This window comes from Lissotriton helveticus, chromosome 6 (assembly GCF_964261635.1).
Source record: "Lissotriton helveticus chromosome 6, aLisHel1.1, whole genome shotgun sequence".
In the NCBI taxonomy this organism is placed as follows: Eukaryota; Metazoa; Chordata; class Amphibia; order Caudata; family Salamandridae; genus Lissotriton; species Lissotriton helveticus.
In genome coordinates, this window is record NC_136067.1 from 80,116,745 (window position 1) to 80,138,121 (window position 21,377).

Below are 21,377 nucleotides of genomic sequence, written 5' to 3' on the forward strand. Positions count from 1 at the left end.
TGTACCCCGTTACCGGAAGAAAAAACAGGGTGGCTCTAAATTTTCCACTCTTGCCCCCATGTTCTGGAATTCTCTTCCCTTTCATCTTAGGTCCCTCACCGAGTACTCCGGCTTTCGTAAAGCCCTGAAGACCTTTTTATTCTCTCAGGCTCTTCTTTAGTAAATTTCCTGTTTCCCAGTTGTCGCCTTAGTTACCGTTCTAGCTCAGTTCGGTCGCCTTCTACTTTAGCGCCAAGAAACCGCCCAGGTGTACGTTGCGCTTGATAAATATTTTAAACTTAAACTTAAACTTGCTGTCATGTGGTGTTTCCCCCTTTATAAGCTGCACAGCTCAACTCAGAACCTTGCGATATTACCCAGAACAATTCCACAACGTGGGGCCTGCCAATGGGCGTGAGGAGAGTGAGAGTTTTGCACAGTATTAATAAACCCTATTTACTGTTAAACTATGGTTTGCGATCAGTCCCTGCAGTACTTTGCACAGCCACCAAGTGGTGCCATCTACTGCTGAAATGACCGCTGGCTCTGTGTGTGGCTCTGTGTGTGTGTGTGTGGCTCTGTGTGTGTGTGCGTGGCTTTGTGTGTGTGGCTGTGTGTGTGTGTGTGTGTGTGTGTGTGTGGCTGTGTGTGTGACTGTGTGTGTGTGTGGCTCTGTGGGTGTGTGTCTGGCTCTGTGTGTGTGAGACTGTGTGTGTAGCTCTGTGTGTGTGTGGCTCGGTGTGTGTGTGTGGCACTGTGTGTGTGTGGCTGTGTGTGTGTGTGTGTGGCTGTGTGTGTGTGTGTGTGTGTGTGTGTGTGGCTCTGTGTGTGTGTGTGGCTGTGTATGTGTGTGTGTGGCTCTGTGTGTGTGGCTCTCTGTGTGTGTGCAATAGGTCTCGCATTTGTGAGAGCTTAAGCTATTGGCATTGTAAATGACAATGCCATTTATTTATCTATTTTCAAAACCAACCCATAAATAAAAAGTTTGTCATTTACAATGCCAATAGCTCTAACTTTTTCGAAGGCGAGACCTATTGCATTGTAAACGCTTGTTCATCCGATGCATGTGTCATTGAGCACATTTCTTCTTTGTTTCTTTTAGGGGTTTTTTGGGAGGGTGGGTGCACAATCTCGTAAATATGATGGTATGTTAGAATCAGAATTATTATTGTCTTTTAAGAGACTATGATTGGTAGAGCCCAAAGTTTTATTTCAATGCCCAAGCCGATTCCTTTATGGGATATTGTTTATCCAAAAGAATTACAGTTGAGTTGTTGGGGTACTGAGTATGATATTAGAACTTACAATTAACCTTTTATTTGCTTTGTATTATAAGAAGCACTTAGATATGGCAGGTCCCCATTTCATAACTACATAGGATCAACAACGGGTGAAGTGCACGATGCAAAGGGAAGCTTAGACAAAGGCCTGGTACGAAAGAAATACAGAAACATTTGTACGGATATTTTATAAGAAATCATATACAATAGTGTACAAAGAATGCTACAGGAGCATTTTCGTGATCATCAGGAATTAAAGGGTGCTCTTCTTGATAATTTTCATAACATGAAAGGTAGATCAATGTTCTTCTCCCCGGTGCCGACGTAGATGTAGCCATGTTGTTGGCTATGGGGAACATGGTAGAAGGTGAGTCCAACCCAAAGCAGGCTTCTCAGCACAACCACACTATTTCCTCTCTCGAACTGGAGGCTCCACGTGCCTGAAATAGAAACAGATGAGGCGCGTGAGACCAGCCACACTAGCGTCCTATGTCGCATTGGGTAATGTCCAACATGGCCCTTTAACAAGGTCTACCTGTGATTTAAAAATGTATGCTTGTAAATGATGGAGACTCCCATTTTGTTACACTGTGCAAAATTGCAAAAACACAATACCTTGTTTGTCCTGAGAGAGTCTCATATGGTTGAACAGCATGAATCACCTGGACCCATAGAGTGCTGACCACTTGTAGAACTGTGAATAGTAACTCACTGAGATTATAAATGTGTTCATAATGCACATATCGCACTGCAGGCATTGCACAGGATGAATCCACACATTTATGAATGGTGTCTAAATGTCACACAGAAACAGACTCATTCGGGCACGTGGGGTGGAGCTGCTCAGTGGTAGCCAGATACTGGGAGAAGGTGGCCAGGGTTCTGGCTGAAATAGTAGGAGATTGGTGACGTCTCCTAAATTGTGTCTGTTGGGATGGGCACCATCAAAGCAAAAGAGCAAATTAACGATTTTGGGGCATATCAGCAAGGCGGCGTTATAAAATTATCGCCGCTTTTGCGTCCGTTTTCGGCCGAAAAGCGGCGATAATTTTATCGCCTTATCTGCAAGGTCACGCTATCGAGTTAATCCTTGCCTTAGCTCCCTTACTCATAACACTCAGCTTTGCATCTCTAATGAGATGCAAAGTGGGCGTACCTTCCCAAACTTCAGTGGAGAATGTCGCTAAACGTCATTACTCCAATTAACAAGCAAATCGCTAACCTGCTTGGCGATATTAAAAGAAGCGCTAATCGCTCTTAACGCAGGTTTCTGTACGCCTGCTTTTCATCTGACTTAGCCATGTAATCCAATGGGAGGTGGATTACATGGCTAAGTCCACCCTGCCCTATCAGCAAGGTATCGCCTGTCACAGTGTGATTATCGCCGGTTTCCCAGCGATAATCGCAATGTTTTGAAGCTAACGCTTTGATTTCTGTCGCTTTGGAGATATGCGTTGCTGATAGCACGCTATCTCCGCGATAGAAACCAGCGATAGCCGGCGATAATTATCCTAGCGCTAAGTGCGCTAAGCGATAATTATCTCCGGTTGTTGCTGGTATGCCCCAAAATGTGTACAATTGGTGGTGGCACTAGCAAAAAGAAACATTGGCTTGAGAGCGGGATCGAGTGCAGGACCAAGTGGAAGTCGATGTGAGTGAAAGTTGCATGAATGAAAAATCACTGAGTCATGTTAGAGAGTCAACTGTACTGTAAAGGTGTGCTACGTGTAATGAATGAAATGAAATGAAAATGGGATTTCTATAGCGCATGGCTGCCCGGAGGCGTCCCAGCGCTGGGATTGCATTAACAACTGAGGGGAGAAACAGAGGAGTAAAGGGAAGGGTTATTGCGGGAAAAGGTGGGTTTTAAGTAGCTTCCGGAATTTCATATGGTTAGGTTCGGCACGTAGCTGGGTTGGCAAGGCGTTCCATAGGGTTGCAGCTGTTATCGATAGGCGTTCCATAGGGTTGCAGCTGTATGGTATGTGGCACTCAGAATTCTGGATTACCTCCATGATAAAGGGATTTCTGTTAATTTGAACTTTTTTTATCTTGATTATGTTAGAAACGGGGTTATCTGCACACAAAACCGATTTGTCTCATGAGCTGTTACTGTGGTGAATATGATTGCTATGCAGAATTATACATGTGTAACAGTGAATTACAGGGCTGTTGTTCGCCGAGAGGTTCTAAATGACATCAAATAGACAAGAGTGATGCTCAAGTTGTCTATGACTGAGAGCCACAAGGCAAAAAACATCACAGTAATTCCCTTTTTACCAATCCATAATTCTTTATTTTGTATGACCCCCCCCAAATCACCTGACCCTGCTTGGGCAGAGGAGTAATGGGACAGCCATACATAACAGGACCTTGCTTTCTTGTCCCAGATGTGAAAAAAATACCTTACTTGCCATCCTTACCCAACTCCCACCCCACTCCATACTGCAACTGTACTTTCCTACAAAGCAGCGGGCTCTCAGAGATCCCTGTCTGCCTGACCTGAAGGCCTTTATGACGTAGCAACGGTGAGTAAAGCATTGTGGTATCAAATGTTGCTACGTCACACCTGTAAGTTACCAGATTTAGAATCTGGCAGAAACGATAGAGGCTTCTTATTAAAGCCAGGCATAACTTAGGGCCAGATGTACGACCGTTTTTTTGCGGTCGCAGAGGGGTTTCAGACCCCATTGCGACCGCAAAAAATACGAGTTGGCAATGTACTACTCCTATTTTGCGAGTGGCAAATCATTTGCGACTCGCAAAATAGCAATAGCGAGTCGCTATTAGGAAGGCGCTTTCCGAGGGTGTCCCTTCCTAATAGCGAGTCTTCCAGGTATGTATGACTCTGTCGCAAAACAGTCCCAGTTTACCACCCTTCTCGGAAGGGTGGTAAAGCACTAGCAAATTGGAAGGGGTCCCCAGGGGACCCCTTCCCCTTTGTGAATGCAGGAGAATTTTTTTTAAGGGCAGGCAGTGGTCCCAGGGACCACTACCTGCCCTTAAAAAATGAAAGGAAAACATTTCAGTTTTTCTTTTTTAAATGCATCCTGTTTTCCTTTAAGGAACATGGGCTGCATTTTTTTTTTAAACTGCTTTATTGAAAAGCAGTCACGGACATGGTGGTCTGCTAACCCCAGCAGGACACCATCCTTGTGAGGCTGGCCAGTCCCAAAGGGTTCGCAATTTGCGAGTGGCTCATGAATAATGATGAGCCTTACATTTTGCGACCCCATTGGGAATTGCTAACAGTGTCTCTGACACTGTTGCACATTGGATTTAGCGACTCGCAATTTGCGACTCGCAATTTGTCGCAAATTGCGAGGCGCTAAATCTAATGGCCGTACATCTGGCCCATAGAGAATTATAAATGGGTAATCATGAATTACAGGATGTTTTTCACCGAGGGCATCAAATAGACAACTAGGGTGAAGTTCAAGTTGTCTACGATGTCATTCAGAACCCCGAGGTGAAAAACATCCCCGTAATTTACATTTTATCCATCTATAATTTTATGTTATGAATGGCCCCCAAAGCCATCTGCTGCTGCATTGAACTGGTACAGAGGCGCAAAGGAGTAGTGGAGGAGCCAAACATAACATGGCCTGTCTTTGTTTTCCCAAATGTGAAAATATATACTTTACCTGCATCCTTAACTGACTCAAGCCCCTTCCCAGCCTTTCTTCTTTCTTGCGGCTGCGCTTTCTGCTTTAATTAAAAACATGCAAGCAGCGCTGCACTGACGGGCTCACAGGGAACCCACTCAGCAGGGCCGGACTGGCCATAGCGGGCACCGGGCAATCCCCTGGTGCGCCGCATGGGTGGGGGCCGGTTTTGGGCCCATGGGGGCCGTTTTTGCAGCATAGCTGCAAAATCGGCCCTGTACCAAAATCGGCCGAAAACCGCCCCGGCAAAGAGCTCGGCGGCACCTCCAACCTCCCCCCGAGTGGGGAGGGTGGGGGGGGGGGGGGGGGGGCGGCCGAGCACTTTGCCAGGGCCGGTTGTGGTTCCCAGTCCGGCCCTGCCTGTCAGCCTGGCCTGGAGGCCTTCAAGACCACACAATAGTGGGTAACGAGTTTGTTCTCATCTGTTGCTATGTCTCAGCAGCGAGTTACCTGATGTATTATCAAGTGTAAACGACAGAGGATTCCTATGGAAGCCATGCATACCATAGAAGTATTGATGGCCAACAGTGAATTCCAGAGATATTTTTCACATCAGATACACAACGAGAGTGAAGCTAGAGTTCTCTATGATCTCACTCAAAAGCTAGAGAATAGAGAATAAACAACATCCCAGTAATTCACTTTTTACCCATTTCATTTTACGTTATGCGTGGCCCCCAAAATCATCTGCCCCTACTTTCAACTGCTACACAGGGCCAGAGGAGTAAAGGGGGCGCCATACATAACAAGGCTTCTCCCAACTGTCCCAAATTAAGCAAACACATACATGACCTCCTGCCACCCACCAGCACTCTCTGTGCATTACCTTCCCTCTGCTCCAGAAGCGGTGCTTCCCTGCTCTCTAGCACTGCTCTGACAGGCTCTCAGAAAGCTCAGCAAAGGCAGCCTGGAATTCCTCTATGACGTAGCAACGGTGGTTAACAAGTGCTTCTACCCACCACTGCTGCATCACAGCAGTGAGTTACTGGACCTAAAATCCAGGCATTCATGGTAAACCCTCTCTATGAGAGCCCTGCATAACCAATGCATACCCTTGAGACCAATGCTATGTACTACTCTCCTGACCAGCATGTGGGAATGGCGGTCTCTTGTTGATAGACAGTGCATACTCAAATGTTGCTGTGCAAGGAGGGCGGTGGACAAAAATGAACAACAGTGGTACTCATGCTCTTTATGTATATTTGGTTCGCATGAACACCTTAGAACGTGTGTGTTTACATGGAACGGCCAGGGTACATACATGCGTACGTACATAGGCTAGCTGGCTCTCTCTCTCATGTGTAGGGAACTAGCAACGTTTGAGCAGCACTCCCATTAGTTATCAACATCAGCAACCTCAAACAATGGAATCTGCCAACCTTCTAGCCCACTCCCCGTCTTGCTGAATTACCACAATCGCTGTATTGTCCTGAGATCTAGATCATGATCTGTAAGGCAGCGGTGACATCTTCCGCTATATTTTCTATGCTCTGGCAAATGTTATGGGTGAAGTACAACAGTGAGTAACACATTGGATCCTCAAGCAGTGCTCTAGGTAAATGCCCACTTACTGAAATATTTATTGTTGTATAATATTTATAATTTGACTTCACAAGCCTTTATAGACTCCAAAAACTGTCCAAAAACATAGTGGGTGTATCAAAGCAGAATGACCTGCACACGTGCATCTGACACGTCACAGGGTAGCTGTTCACAAGCTACTTTAAAGATATAAGCAGAATGTAAAAAGTGTGCTCAGTGACTTCAATTGGTAACGGAGGTCGAGTATAACATTCAAGAAGCTTATCTACAAATAGAAGAGCAGTAATAAGGTATTCATACATCTGCCAGATCATTGGAGTCTGTGGCTGGCCAGGTCAGCAGATGACAGTGATTGACCTGCCTTCAGGGAATCAGGAAACATTCCCTGTGAAAAGGAGGTGTCTCTGATGAGAGTAACAGGAATCTAATTCAACCAAAGTTAACTACATCAAAATCAAAACAGACCTGGGCCTTCATAGCATCTAAATAACAAAACAAATCATCACCATTTAAAGGAGAAAGACCCTCCCAAGATGTTGATGAGATGGTCGACACGGGGCCAGAAATATGCTTTTTTTGTGGCCAGGCCTTAGAGAGCTCAGAGAAACAGAGATGGTCACCATCAATTCTGCATTTATTTTTCAAAGTGGCAGAGCACATACTTATATATAAGACTAAAAAGCTAATTTCGTAACCAATGTTATAGGTGCAATAGCATTTGAAACCAAGTTTACTTTTGTCCCCTAAATGGTATTTAAATAGTTAGCGTCACAACAGTTAAGTTATTAGAATTCAAGTCCTTAACCAAGATTTCAGTTTGTTCATAGAGTGGTTCAGAAGTAATTTTGTTAAATGACTGTTTCGTAGACTGGTAATGCAGATGTTTTACCAAGAACCTCCAAGCTAGTGAAGTGGTAGACAAACAATATAAAAGATTATCTCTGGAAATGATTTAATCCAGTATGTTTCCATGTGAATTGTGACAAGAATAGGCAAAGAATTGGCAATTTTATCAAGAGCATTATCTAGTGAAAACTGTAGTTGCTTTCATTCTTTGCTTCTGCATCTTGATTTCTAGTTATCTTCTCTTCCTCTCTCACCAGTGTTTTCCTTATTTGCCTCTACATCTCATTCTCTAGTTTTCTTCTATTTCCTGCTCCACAGTGCTGTCATTCCTTGCCTGTGCATCATGATCTCTAGTCATTTTCTCTTTCTCTCTCACCAGTACTTTCCTTCTTAGACTCTGCATCTCCATCTCTAGTTGGCTTCTCTTTTACCAGTGCAGCCCTTCTTTGCCTCAGCATCTTGATCTCTAGTTGTCTTCTCTTTCTCTCACCAGTGTTATCCTTCTTTGCCTCTGCCTCTCGATCTCTAGTTGTCTTCTCTTTCTCTCATCAGTACTGTCCTTCTTTGCCTCTGCGTCTCCATCTCTAGTTGTCTTCTCTTTCTCTCACCAGTGTTATCCTTCTTTGCCTCTGCGTCTCCATCTCTAGTTGTCTTCTCTTTCTCTCACCAGTATTATCCTTCTTTGCCTCTGCCTCTCGATCTCTAGTTGTCTTCTCTTTCTTTCTCACCAGTGTTATCCTTCTTTTCCTCTGCATCTCCATCTCTAGTTGTCTTCTCTTTCTCTCATCAGTACTGTCCTTCTTTGCCTCTGCCTCTCGATCTCTAGTTGTCTTCTTTCTCTCACCAGTGTTATCCTTCTTTGCCTCTGCCTCTCGATCTCTAGTTGTCTTCTTTCTCTCACCAGTGTTATCCTTCTTTGCCTCTGCGTCTCCATCTCTAGTTGTCTTCTTTCTCACCAGTGTTATCCTTCTTTTCCTCTGCATCTCCATCTCTAGTTGTCTTCTCTTTCTCTCATCAGTACTGTCCTTCTTTGCCTCTGCCTCTCGATCTCTAGTTGTCTTCTTTCTCTCACCAGTGTTATCCTTCTTTGCCTCTGCGTCTCCATCTCTAGTTGTCTTCTCTTTCTCTCATCAGTACTGTCCTTCTTTGCCTATGCATCTCGAGCTTTAGTTTTCTTCTATTTCCCACTTCACAGTGCTGTCATTCTTTGCCACTGCATCTTGACCTCTAGTTGTCTTCTCTTTCTCTCCTACATGTGTTGTTGTTTGACTCTTCATCTTGAGCTCTAGTTTTCTTCTTTTTCCCGCTCAACAGTGCTACCTTTGTTTCCAGGTCGTAAAAAGTTATAAACACATTTCCACCTTGCTGATGCAAGAGTAAATATAAGGCAGATCCAGAATGTAAGAACATTTCCACTTTGTGTAGATTTTCCTGTATATGTCTTTTGATTTCTGTGGCTGCATTAAAATGTGGTTATCTGTGCAAATGGTAGGCTACCTCTGATGCCTACATTTTTGTTTTTTCCAAATATCTTTGAACTCGCCCCAAAAAAGAATCTCTCCTCTTCTATTAGGCACCTACAAAGACCCCTCTGCCAGGGGACCATGCCATCATAACTCAGATACTTTTTTACATACTCAATCTTTGTTCCTCTATTTCTAAATCTGATCAAAAGTGCAGAGAGAGAGAACATATTAGACAGAATCCCACCCCATGTCCAGCACAGTTAAAGCTTGCCATGTAGTAAGAAAAAACACTACTTTATCATCTCTGTCCACTGGAAAAAATGCAGGTTACTGACCTAAGACATGCATAGGCAAACGTTAAAAGCTCTCCAGAGTTGCATGGCCTGACACCCAAATCAAATCATTCCAAACACCTCGCTGAAAAAGACGTAACCCAACCTAGAGACTGGTCAGAACACCGCGCCCAAAACATCATCTCAGGATGGCACGAGCTTTCGTCTGCCATCAAAACGTGCGGGAGGGAACCCTACACCAGGAGCCCCGTCTAATGGCAGACTCTGCATCTATAGATGACAATAACACAATATCATCTTAGCCTTCCTTAATATCGGTAGCATCTGATTCATTTGTGTACATAAATTACTTGTAGAAAAGTAAACAAGCATTTGCTATGCAATACGTCTTGCATTTGTGAGAGTTTAAACTATTGGCATTGTTAATGGCAGTGCCTTTTATTTATCTGTTTTGATAGCTAACAGATAAATAAAAGCCATTGTTCTTTCTAATGTGAATAGCTGAAACTCCTGTAAATGTGAGACCTATTTCATTTCAAAGAAGCAGCCGCCATTGTCCCGGGCTGTTTGGAAAGTGAAAGCGCGCATGGTGCGCTGAATGTAGCAGGAAAGCATATCGTGCCTGCAGTAGGATAAACTCATTAAAGAAAATAGTGCTTAAATAAGAGATACCATGTAACAACAGCAGTAAAAGAGCCAGTCCTCTTGGGAGGTTACAAATGAAGACAAGGTGGCACTAAGGAGGGACTAACAAGCCTATTAACGAATTAGAAGCCAGCATTTACAAAAGACAATGACACAAGCCAATGAAAAATATGGGCGGATACTGGACGGAGCTTCAACTCCATTCTCGAATACAGCATGCCTCGCAGAGCAGCGCATCCGCTGCCCAGGCTCGCCCTCAAAAAACTGCCCAATGCCAGTCCTAAGCATAGACTCACTGGTCAGTGCACAAATAGTCCTCATTTCGGACTGGGATGGGGCAAGTGGAAGTGTGTGAACTTCTTATAACTGTTAACTGAAGATCCTGGCCTGCTTAGCTTCTGGATAGAAAACAGAAGGCCCTCCCGGATGAGGGAAAGGATCCGAACTTTGGAAAACTCTTTTTTAACTCGCCAAGGAAGTCCGCCTCCAGTCTGAACCCAGCCAGGCTGGGGTTTGAGGCAGATTTATTTCCACGTGAACTGGCTCTGCGCAGCATTTGGAATCCAGTCCGAATGAAACATGTCGGGCTGTCCCTCTGTGGTCAGGCTGGGCTGCTGAGCCCTGCTGCAGACTGATAAACTCGCCTGTGAACCGTCCGGGAGGAGGAGAGACATGTCGGGCTGTCCCTCTGTGGTCAGGCTGGGCTGCTGAGCCCTGCTGCAGACTGATAAACTAGCCTGTGAACCGTCCGGGAGGAGGAGAGACATGTCGGGCTGTCCCTCTGTGGTCAGGCTGGGCTGCTGAGCCCTGCTGCAGACTGATAAACTCGCCTGTGAACCGTCCGGGAGGAGGAGAGACATGTCGGGCTGTCCCTCTGTGGTCAGGCTGGGCTGCTGAGCCCTGCTGCAGACTGATAAACTCGCCTGTGAACCGTCCGGGAGGAGGAGAGACATGTCGGGCTGTCCCTCTGTGGTCAGGCTGGGCTGCTGAGCCCTGCTGCAGACTGATAAACTCGCCTGTGAACCGTCCGGGAGGAGGAGAGACATGTCGGGCTGTCCCTCTGTGGTCAGGCTGGGCTGCTGAGCCCTGCTGCAGACTGATAAACTCGCCTGTGAACCGTCCGGGAGGAGGAGAGACATGTCGGGCTGTCCCTCTGTGGTCAGGCTGGGCTGCTGAGCCCTGCTGCAGACTGATAAACTCGCCTGTGAACCGTCCGGGAGGAGGAGAGACATGTCGGGCTGTCCCTCTGTGGTCAGGCTGGGCTGCTGAGCCCTGCTGCAGACTGATAAACTCGCCTGTGAACCGTCCGGGAGGAGGAGAGACATGTCGGGCTGTCCCTCTGTGGTCAGGCTGGGCTGCTGAGCCCTGCTGCAGACTGATAAACTCGCCTGTGAACCGTCCGGGAGGAGGAGAGACATGTCGGGCTGTCCCTCTGTGGTCAGGCTGGGCTGCTGAGCCCTGCTGCAGACTGATAAACTCGCCTGTGAACCGTCCGGGAGGAGGAGAGACATGTCGGGCTGTCCCTCTGTGGTCAGGCTGGGCTGCTGAGCCCTGCTGCAGACTGATAAACTCGCCTGTGAACCGTCCGGGAGGAGGAGAGACAGCTTGCACTTCACAAGAAGTCTAGAGGTGGGAACATCAAGGCTGGAGCGAGGCCAAAGCAGTAACATAACAGTCAAGAATATTAATGTATACTTTCGAGTCAGATTCCAGGGCTAATCCACCCTTGACGGTAAGGCTGAAGCACAATCAGTTCTTGCAAACTGAGATGACAGTTAAGTGCTCCACTCGCTTCTCTCGATTAGCAAATGTGTGGAGGGAACTCCCATAATAGACTGAACTATGGGATTCAGCAGACACTCTCCGCGGCAGGGCCTGCTTGCTTTAACACCAGTGGATGTGCAAACCTTATAATACCCAATAGATACATGGGATAAAGTATGCCCAGTCACACAGTACACATGGTATTGCAAGTCACCAAAGAGTTCTAAGACTATGTGAGGCTGCAGGCAGGGCGCCTTTAGCAGCTCATGGAAGCCTAAGGGCATTTCATATTTAATAATATATAGGCCGGAGGCCTTACCTTCCATCTTGCCCTGCTTCTCACAACCTGCTATTTCATCTCGCTACCACCAACCTGCCATCCCACACCACTACTACCAACCTGCCATCCCATACCATCAGTACCAGCCTGCCGTCGCATACCACCACTACCAACCTGCCATCCCATACCATCACTACCAACCTGCGGTCCCATACCATCACTACCAACCTGCGGTCCCATACCATCACTACCAACCTGCGGTCCCATACCATCACTACCAACCTGCGGTCCCATACCACCACTACCAACCTTCCATCCCATACCACAACTACCAACCTGCCATCCCATTCCACCACTACAAACCTGCGGTCCCATACCATCACTACCAACCTGCGATCTCATACCACCACTACCAACCTGCCATCCCATACCACCACTACCAACCTGCCGTCCCATACCACAACTACCAACCTTCCATCCCATACCACAACTACCAACCTGCCATCCCATTCCACCACTACAAACCTGCCATCTCATACCACCACTACCAACCTGCCATCCCACACCACCACTACCAACCTGCGGTCCCATACCATCACTACCAACCTGCGATCCCATACCACCACTACCAACCTGCCATCCCATACCACCACTACCAACCTGCCGTCCCATACCACAACTACCAACCTTCCATCCCATACCACAACTACCAACCTGCCATCCCATTCCACCACTACAAACCTGCCATCTCATACCACCACTACCAACCTGCCATCCCACACCACCACTACCAACCTGCGGTCCCATACCATCACTACCAACCTGCGATCCCATACCACCACTACCAACCTGCCATCCCATACCATCACTACCAACCTTCCATCCCATACCACAACTACCAACCTTCCATCCCATACCACAACTACCAACCTTCCATCCCATACCACAACTACCAACCTGCCATCCCATTCCACCACTACAAACCTGCCATTTCATACCACCACTACCAACCTGCCATCCCACACCACCACTACCAACCTGCGGTCCCATACCATCACTACCAACCTGCGATCCCATACCACCACTACCAACCTGCCGTCCCATACCACAACCACCAACCTGCAGTCCCATACCACAACCACCAACCTTCCATCCCATACCACAACTACCAACCTTCCATCCCATACCACAACTACCAACCTGCCATCCCATTCCACCACTACAAACCTGCCATCTCATACCACCACTACCAACCTGCCATCCCATACCACCACTACCAACCTGCCGTCCCATACCACAACTACCAACCTTCCATCCCATACCACACCTACCAACCTGCCATCCCATTCCACCACTACCAACCTGCCATCCCATTCCACCACTACAAACCTGCCATCTCATACCACCACTACCAACCTGCCATCCCATACCACCACTACCAACCTGCCATCCCATCCCATACCACAACTACCAACCTGCCATCCCACACCACCACTACCAACCTGCCATCCCATACCATACCATCAGTACCAGCCTGCCGTCCCATACCACAACTACCAACCTGCCATCCCATACCATCACTACCAACCTGCGATCCCATACCATCACTACCAACCTGCGATCCCATACCACCACTACCAACCTGCCGTCCCATACCACCACTACCAACCTGCTGTCCCATACCACAACTACCAACCTGCCATCCCATTCCACAACTACCAACCTTCCATCCCATACCACAACTACCAACCTGCCATCCATTACCATACCATCACTACCAGCCTGCCGTTCCATACCACAACTACCAACCTGCCATCCCATCCCATACCACAACTACCAACCTGCCATCCCATACCACAACTACTAACCTGCCATCCCATACCACCACTACCAACCTGCCATCCCATACTAGCCTGCCGTCCCATACCACAACTACCAACCTGCCATCCCATACCACAACTACCAACCTGCCATCCCACACCACAACTACCAACCTGCCATCCCATGCCATCACTACCAGCCTGCCGTCCCATACCACCACAACCAACCTGACATCCCATAACACCACAGGCAACATGACTTTCAACCTCGCTACTACTAACATGCCATCCCATTGCTACCACTACCAGCCTGCTATTCCATTGCGCTACCAACCAGCCATTCTATCTTGATACTACCACTTGCCATCCCAATTCGCTACTACCAACTTGCCACCCTAATCCACTACTGCCAACCTGCCATCCCGTTTCACTACTGTCAACCAACCATTCTTTCCTGCCACTACCAACCTGCCAACTTATCCCGCTACTTCTACCTACCAGCTATTCCATCCCACTAACACCAACCAGCCATCCCATCTGCTACTATCAACCCTCTGTCTGCATGCTTCTACAAACAAATCAGAATCAACTCTGGTATATATTAGAGAAGACCTCATTGAACTGATGAAGGCAGACCCGTGACCCTGATTCTCTATAAGTTCTTAGCAGCTTACAACATGGTGGGCCGGAACATTGTACTAGAGAGGCTCCAGGAATTGAGGCAGCTGATATATGTAGGATTTTCTGCATCATCCTTCCACCAATTCAAGTATGGAGTACCTTATATTTCTCCCCTATTGGACTTCCTCCAATATCTGTAAGCTTAGAAGCCCCGATCATGCAACTACTTGGTATAGTTCCAAATGTACGTTGATGATATCCAGATTTACATCCGTCTGGAGAACGGCATTAGGAGTGTGTGCTATCTACCTATGGTGTGCACTAAGAGCAGAGTTGGAGCTACGAATGGCAAACCACAGACACCACAGCAGTGCACCCAAACATGTAGAAGCGAAGTATTTAGAGAAACTTGGCAGAAGGTAAGTTTAAGGAGGAATAGATGGAAGGGCTAAAGCTGCCGGCCTAGGCTATTTCCAAACAATAGCAGATCAAACGGGACATTGTCCCCACCTTTTCAATGTATCAGGACATACAGTGTGTACGCAATGGGAGGAGTTAAAAACAGAATGGGCATCAATCAGGGAAGAGCGATGGGTGGGTCTGATAGGGAGAGCCCAGATTCTCCTATCAGGTTGGGAGAAGGAGAAGAGAAGATCAGGGAAGCCAATCTCTAAGCCACACCTCCATAGAAAGGCAAACAACCTAAAGGCAGGTGAGGTAAAAACAGACAGTTATTGCAAAGCTTTATCCAATGAAATGTAACCCCTTTGCTGCTGCGCACATTTTCGCGCTGTGCAGGCGATTTAATTAGTGGGCGGGATTCGGACAGCCCACCGTGACGTTGGACGGCCGGGGGGCGTCCGCAGCATGCAAGGGGTTAATGATGAAACCTTGTAAATAATTACTCAGTTCGATGAATTACAGTATAAATATTTTGCTATCTAAGGATGTAAGACAAAGAGCTATTAGTTGTGTGACCTGCACAGTAATGGGTCCACATTTGCCCTCCATTGAGAACTGAATACACTATTGTAGCGCTTGACTCTGTCAGGGTAGTGGAGCAGAGCAGTCCAAGGCCTACTCAAGGGAGGTGGTGTGGGCTATTACTCATCATCCGCTGGCACACAACAAAAGCACTCAATAAATTATTGTACAGTCTGTGTTTTTTCTTTAGAAAAGGAAAAGCATGTTTATTATACACACACTATTCAATACTGTGCAATAATCTACAAATATATACATAGGCAATTGGAAAATACCAAATATGACTGCATAATCACATAAAATCCCTAAGGAAGTCATTCAACTATATAAATTTAGTCTATTGACTTGGTCAAAGCTTCAGGCTCCACAAACCACATGGTAAAGACATCATATAGATAAATGCACTCATCCATAATAATAGACATCTCAGATACTTACTTTTAATATTAGTTATCACTGTCAACATTATTATAACAATAAAGCATTTCAAATTAGCCAAACCTGCCTCTGTGTGTTTTGTTTTATAAACCTGACATCTGTGAAATAGCAATCACTAAAACAACCCCTAGGGGACATCAAATTTTTGATCACACGGCATGTAAGCATAGAGCCGCAGCAGTCGAACAGGTTTTGAGAGGGTCGTGACCGCCATTAGCAGTCCACACCTCTGCTGGGCATCTCTATAGGGGCATTCGCTTCAAAACGATAGCTTATGCTTGGAGAGGGAATCTCCCCTCCCACACGTATGGCACCTTAGCGCGTGCGATTCAGAAAGGGGGTGGTGATGGACAGAGCATCTGAGTTAAACAGAACACTCATACCCAGTCAAAAGATCAGGGCTTGATCCATCACCGTTTTTTAGCTCACTGCACCATCCCAGTTCAGAACCTGGCTATATGCAAATTAGTCTGACCCTGGCCCAGTGCATCATGGGAACAGGGCAGACCAAACTACCAAGCCAATTCTTTACTGGAAAGGAAACAAGCTTCCGGGGACCGGTTTCTGGCATTACAGCCGTCTTCGGCCCGGCTTGCTTGAATCCTGATGGTGCAGTGAGCAAGGGACTCACATCTGAGCATACCCTGCCACTCCTATAGTGGCCAAAACGATTCAGAAAGGGGGTGGTGATGGAGAGAGCATCTGAGTTAAACAGAACACTCATACCCAGTCAAAAGATCAGGGCTTGATCCATCACCGTTTTTTAGCTCACTGCACCATCCCAGTTCAGAACCTGGCTATATGCAAATTAGTCTGACCCTGGCCCAGTGCATCATGGGAACAGGGCAGACCAAACTACCAAGCCAATTCTTTACTGGAAAGGAAACAAGCTTCCGGGGACCGGTTTCTGGCATTACAGCCGTCTTCGGCCCGACTTGCTTGAATCCTGATGGTGCAGTGAGCAAGGGACTCACATCTGAGCATACCCTGCCACTCCTATAGTGGCCAAAACGATTCAGAAAGGGGTGGTGATGGACAGAGCATCTGAGTTAAACAGAACACTCATACCCAGTCAAAAGATCAGGGCTTGATCCATCACCATTTTTTAGCTCACTGCACCATCCCAGTTCAGAACCTGGCTATATGCAAATTAGTCTGACCCTGGCCCAGTGCATCATGGGAACAACAGGAAGGTTTTTAAACAGTTGAAGTTGGGTGCACTGCCAGTTTATACGCATTTACTTCTGCTCATTAAATGTCTATGGTGCTTCACGGCGAGTGGACAAACCTAAACCACTCTCTGGAGTAGAACAAACTACTGCTAATTGCTTTGTGGATTGCCGAAGCACTCACATGTGAGTAATCAATGTCCAGTTACAATTTAACAAAATTACAAACAACCAGTATGACAGAAGTGACAAGATATCCAAAAGATGAGTGAATCTTGGAGTCTTTAATGGAGATTACAGCCAGCCGACACGTGTTTCATCGCCTTCGCGATTCATCAGGGCTGAAACAAACAAATGAGTAGCGTCTAGCATAATCTGTGAGCAAGAAACATTTATATACAGGGCCATAATGTCTGGCCGTTATGTTACATGCACTAAAGCTTCCTCCTGCAGTGGACATATAGTGAGTGCAACATTTCACAAGTATTGACTCACTCGTGCTACCACAACATATCCGTGTCGAAATTCCAGTGTATACTACCGACTATACATAATGAAGTGCCTATATGTGATAGTGATGGTATTTGGATATGTGCGGTGACGAGATCACCATTGTTTCTCTAAGAAACACGCAATGACACATGCTCTATATTGATGGCTATAGTGTCCTAATCGTGAACGGCTCTTGCATCATCCATGCTGGTTCTTTAGTGAAAGTCGTGAGAGACAAGTGTCATTTTCAAAAACATACCTAGAAGGCCGTATCGATGTCAGAAGGTCTATATATATCCAAGAAAAGAAAGAAAAAACCGAAAAATCTCATCACTATCTGCGATTCCGGTAATATTCAGGCAAAAGATCACCAAATGAGACTGTAAGCCACTACTTGCACGCCAGCTTACCGCTCAGCTGGTGATAATTCCGACCCAGCCGGGCCCGTGACTAATACTGCTGGCGGTGGTTCGTCCAGCAGTGATCAATATTTCTGTATCTATAATCAAGTGAAATAATTTATGTTTTATTCATAGTAGGGAAAATTGTCCATTTTTTTTTTTTTTTTTTTTTTTTTGTAACTCAGATGTCACATGCATTCTCACTGGAGGTCTGGTATTTGTTATTCGAGATTTGATCCTTTATTACTACTTCAAAACATTAGATCCTACGCGCTATCACCGTCTAGCGTAATACGCAGAATTCACCTATTGTTAATCCACTTACATTAATATACACACTAATGTGCTCGGAGGTGACCCGATATACTTGTTCCGGTTTGAGGTTGTCGATATCAAAAGATATTACTGTTAAAGGAATAACAATGATACATACGTTACTATCTCACACAAGTCATCAAGATGTTATTCATCGTTATACCAGTGTAGATACAAGATTTACCTATTTCCTTTTATTTCACGGATACCTGTTGCGGTTCCAAAATTGTGGTGTGTTTCATGCTAGAGGGGAACGAGTAATGAGATTTCTTAGTTTCAAAATTATACCACGTATCTGTGAATCCGAAGACCATCGCGTCCCTGACTTACCCGTGTTTGGCGTCCTCTGCGGGTGTGGCGGGTTCACCTCCTTCGCGCTCAGTTCCTGTTTGGACACGTGATTGAGTGCGAAGCGACGTATATGGGTACTTCCATATGACGTAATTCATAGACTAGAGCGCGTTCGGTGCTCGTCTATGCCGACCATGTTGCACGCTCTCTTGTTTGCCTAATTCTTCATGTAGATTAATGATAACGTTATTAATTGCGATCTCTAAAAGGTAGCAAAAGACGAAAAAACCATGAAAAACGATAAAAAAACCACAACAATCGCGATGAGTGGATCGCAACGAAAAAACGAAAATATGAAAAATATGACCATCAAGTATAAGAACAAGAGTGTGAATCGACGCTCACATATGTGAATGCGTATGATCTCTGGGAAAGTTCGAAATTCCCATATTTGTTGACTAACGTCAGTATATACCGTGACATCAGTCTCAAAATGATTAGTGCTGGTGGAGTGCACACCGTGAATGATACAACTGAATAGATCCGTGAGAAACCCAGTCATACCGTGACTTATTTACTTTCTAACATATTAACAGTTTGGCATTTATTATTTCCCTCAGTTATAGCTTAGAGATCTCATAACATTACTTCATTGTACAGGAGAAAAACATCTAAGCATTTGGAGAGATTGAGGTATTGACGAAATCTTACAGGTCTACAGTGAGTTACAGTGTTCTTATATCTTAGACATAATTCAGATTATCCAGTTCAAGCAGTATCTATTATTAGTCCCCCAGAAAAAATTGCATCTCCTGGTCGTACAGGTCTACAGTGAGTTACAGTGTTCTTATATCTTAGACATAATTCAGATTATCCAGTTCAAGCAGTATCTATTATTAGTCCCCCAGAAAAAATTTTGCATCTCCTGGTCGTAATTTAATCCTGACTGTACCGATTGCAGACGCATAATCCAAGTTGCCTCAGTGCGTCTTAATTTCAATTCTCGGTTACCACCTCTTATTGCCACTGGTATGGTTTCAATTCCAAAAAATTGTACATTTTTGTTCTGTCGATCTTTTTGGCACGAGGCTACATGCAAAGCCACTGGATATTTAGGGTCACAGTTTACAATCGCTCTTATATGTTCCATCATTCTTTCCTTCAATGGCCTGATTGTGCTACCTACGTAGTGCTTGCCACATTCACATTCAATAATGTAGACAACAAATTTCGTAGTACAATTAATGTTGCTCTTGATAGTATAACAAACGTCATCAGGGCCTGTGAAATTCGTAGTTCCATGTTTGGCCCATTTGCACATACTGCAGAACCCGCATTTGTGAAAACCCAGACCTCGTTGTGTCAACCAATTGGTACTCCTCATATCACGGGGTACTGTGGGACTCAACTTGTTTCTCAGTGTGTTACCTCTTCTAAATGAGATCTGTGGCCTCTCTGTGATGTACTTAGTCAATGTTTTTTCGGATTTCAACAGGCTCCAATGTTTAGTTAAACTTTTTCTTAAGTCCAGATGGAGTGAGTTGAAATCCGTGACCATTCTTATGTGCTCTTTATTGTCTGAGTTAGACTTTTGTTTAGTGGTGAGAGTGTCTATTCTCCTCACCCTTTTAATCCTTTTTTCAGCTTTCTTAATGGAGTTGTAGGCATAACCCCTTGTAAGGAATCTTTCTTTCATGCTTTCAATGCATCTCCTGAATTCACAGTCCTCACTACAGTTCCTTCTTGCCCGAATAAATTCGCCAAAGGGTATGGCGTTAATCTGGTGTGAGGGGTGTGAGCTCGAAGCATGCAAGATTGCATTGCACGCTGTCGACTTTCTGAACAATCTACTGTGCAGACAGTTGGAAGAGATATAGAACTCGATATCTAAGAACTCTATATTCGTTTTGCTCCACTTCATGGTGAAGTTGATCTTCCATGTATTGTCATTCAAGTATTTGAAGAAATTGTGTAAAAGCTCCTCTGAGCCTGCCCAAATGAGGATGCAGTCGTCAATATATCGACCCCAAAAAATTATGGAGTCGATATATTGAGCACCCTTTGTGCCCCAAATCAGATCTGCTTCCAGTGCCCCCATAAATAGATTAGCAAACAAGGGTGATATTTTAGAGCCCATGGCTACACCTTGTTTCTGTCGGTACCAGTTTTTGTCACACATAAAGAAGTTATTCTTAAGGACCAATTCTATCATTACCGATAGCATCTCGGTATGCTTCCATAGTGTGGCTGATCTGTTATATAGGATTTTGTTAATGGCCTCTAAACCCAGCTGTGTGTCAATGCTGGTGTAAAGGGACACCACGTCTAGTGTTACCAAAAGAAAATCATCTTGCCATTCCATATCTGCTAGTGTACTAAGAATGTGTTTGGAATCCTGTATGTAGGACGGCAAGTTTTTAACTAGCGGACCCAGATACAGATCCGCGTATTCCGCTAGCCTCTCTGTTGGGCCCCCTATGCCCGAAACAATGGGTCTCCCCGGTGGAAATGGGAGTTCCTTGTGAACTTTAGGCAAGGTGTACAGCCATGGATAGGTGGGTCTAAAAACTTTCAAATATAAGTATTCCTCCTCGTTTAATAAACCTGATTGCTTCCACTTTAACAAATGTGAGTTAATTTCTATTGTTAAGGGACCAATGGGGTTATATGTGAGGCGTTCGTAGCATACTTCGTTCTGTAATTGTTGACTAATTTCTGATTGGTAGTCTATGCGATCCATAATCACTACGTTTCCTCCTTTGTCTGCCTCTCGTATGATGATAGTATTATCGCTCATTAGTGTATTGAGTGCTATCCTTTGTCCCTTACTAAGGTTGTCCTTATATTTGAACATTCTGTCCTTGTGTAGATGGTTCAGTTTGTCGAGATCCTCTACCACCCGCTTATGAAAATTATCTATGGCATTGCCACCAGGTAGTGTAGGGATCCATTTAGATTTGGACTTTAGTCCACTAACAATGCTAAAGTCAGATTCTATATCCAACTCCTCTAGCAGTCTGTCCATCTCTAGAGGAGAATCCTCCATGTCAGTCAATGATAAGAGAAGATGAGTTGCATGTACATCA

At 45.4% G+C, this 21,377-nt stretch overlaps 1 protein-coding gene across 1 annotated transcript in view; it reads right to left on the reverse strand.

Moving 5' to 3' along the window:
* Window positions 1–1,428: 1,428 nt before the first annotated feature.
* Window positions 1,429–21,377, reverse strand: part of RSPH9 (radial spoke head component 9) — a 158,090-nt gene continuing 138,141 nt past the window's right edge. Inside the window, exon 5 of the mRNA XM_078646700.1 lies at window positions 1,429–1,699. Coding sequence (XP_078502826.1) covers window positions 1,539–1,699 — 161 coding nt within the window. The 3' untranslated portion in view covers window positions 1,429–1,538. The remainder of the gene's footprint in view (window positions 1,700–21,377) is intronic.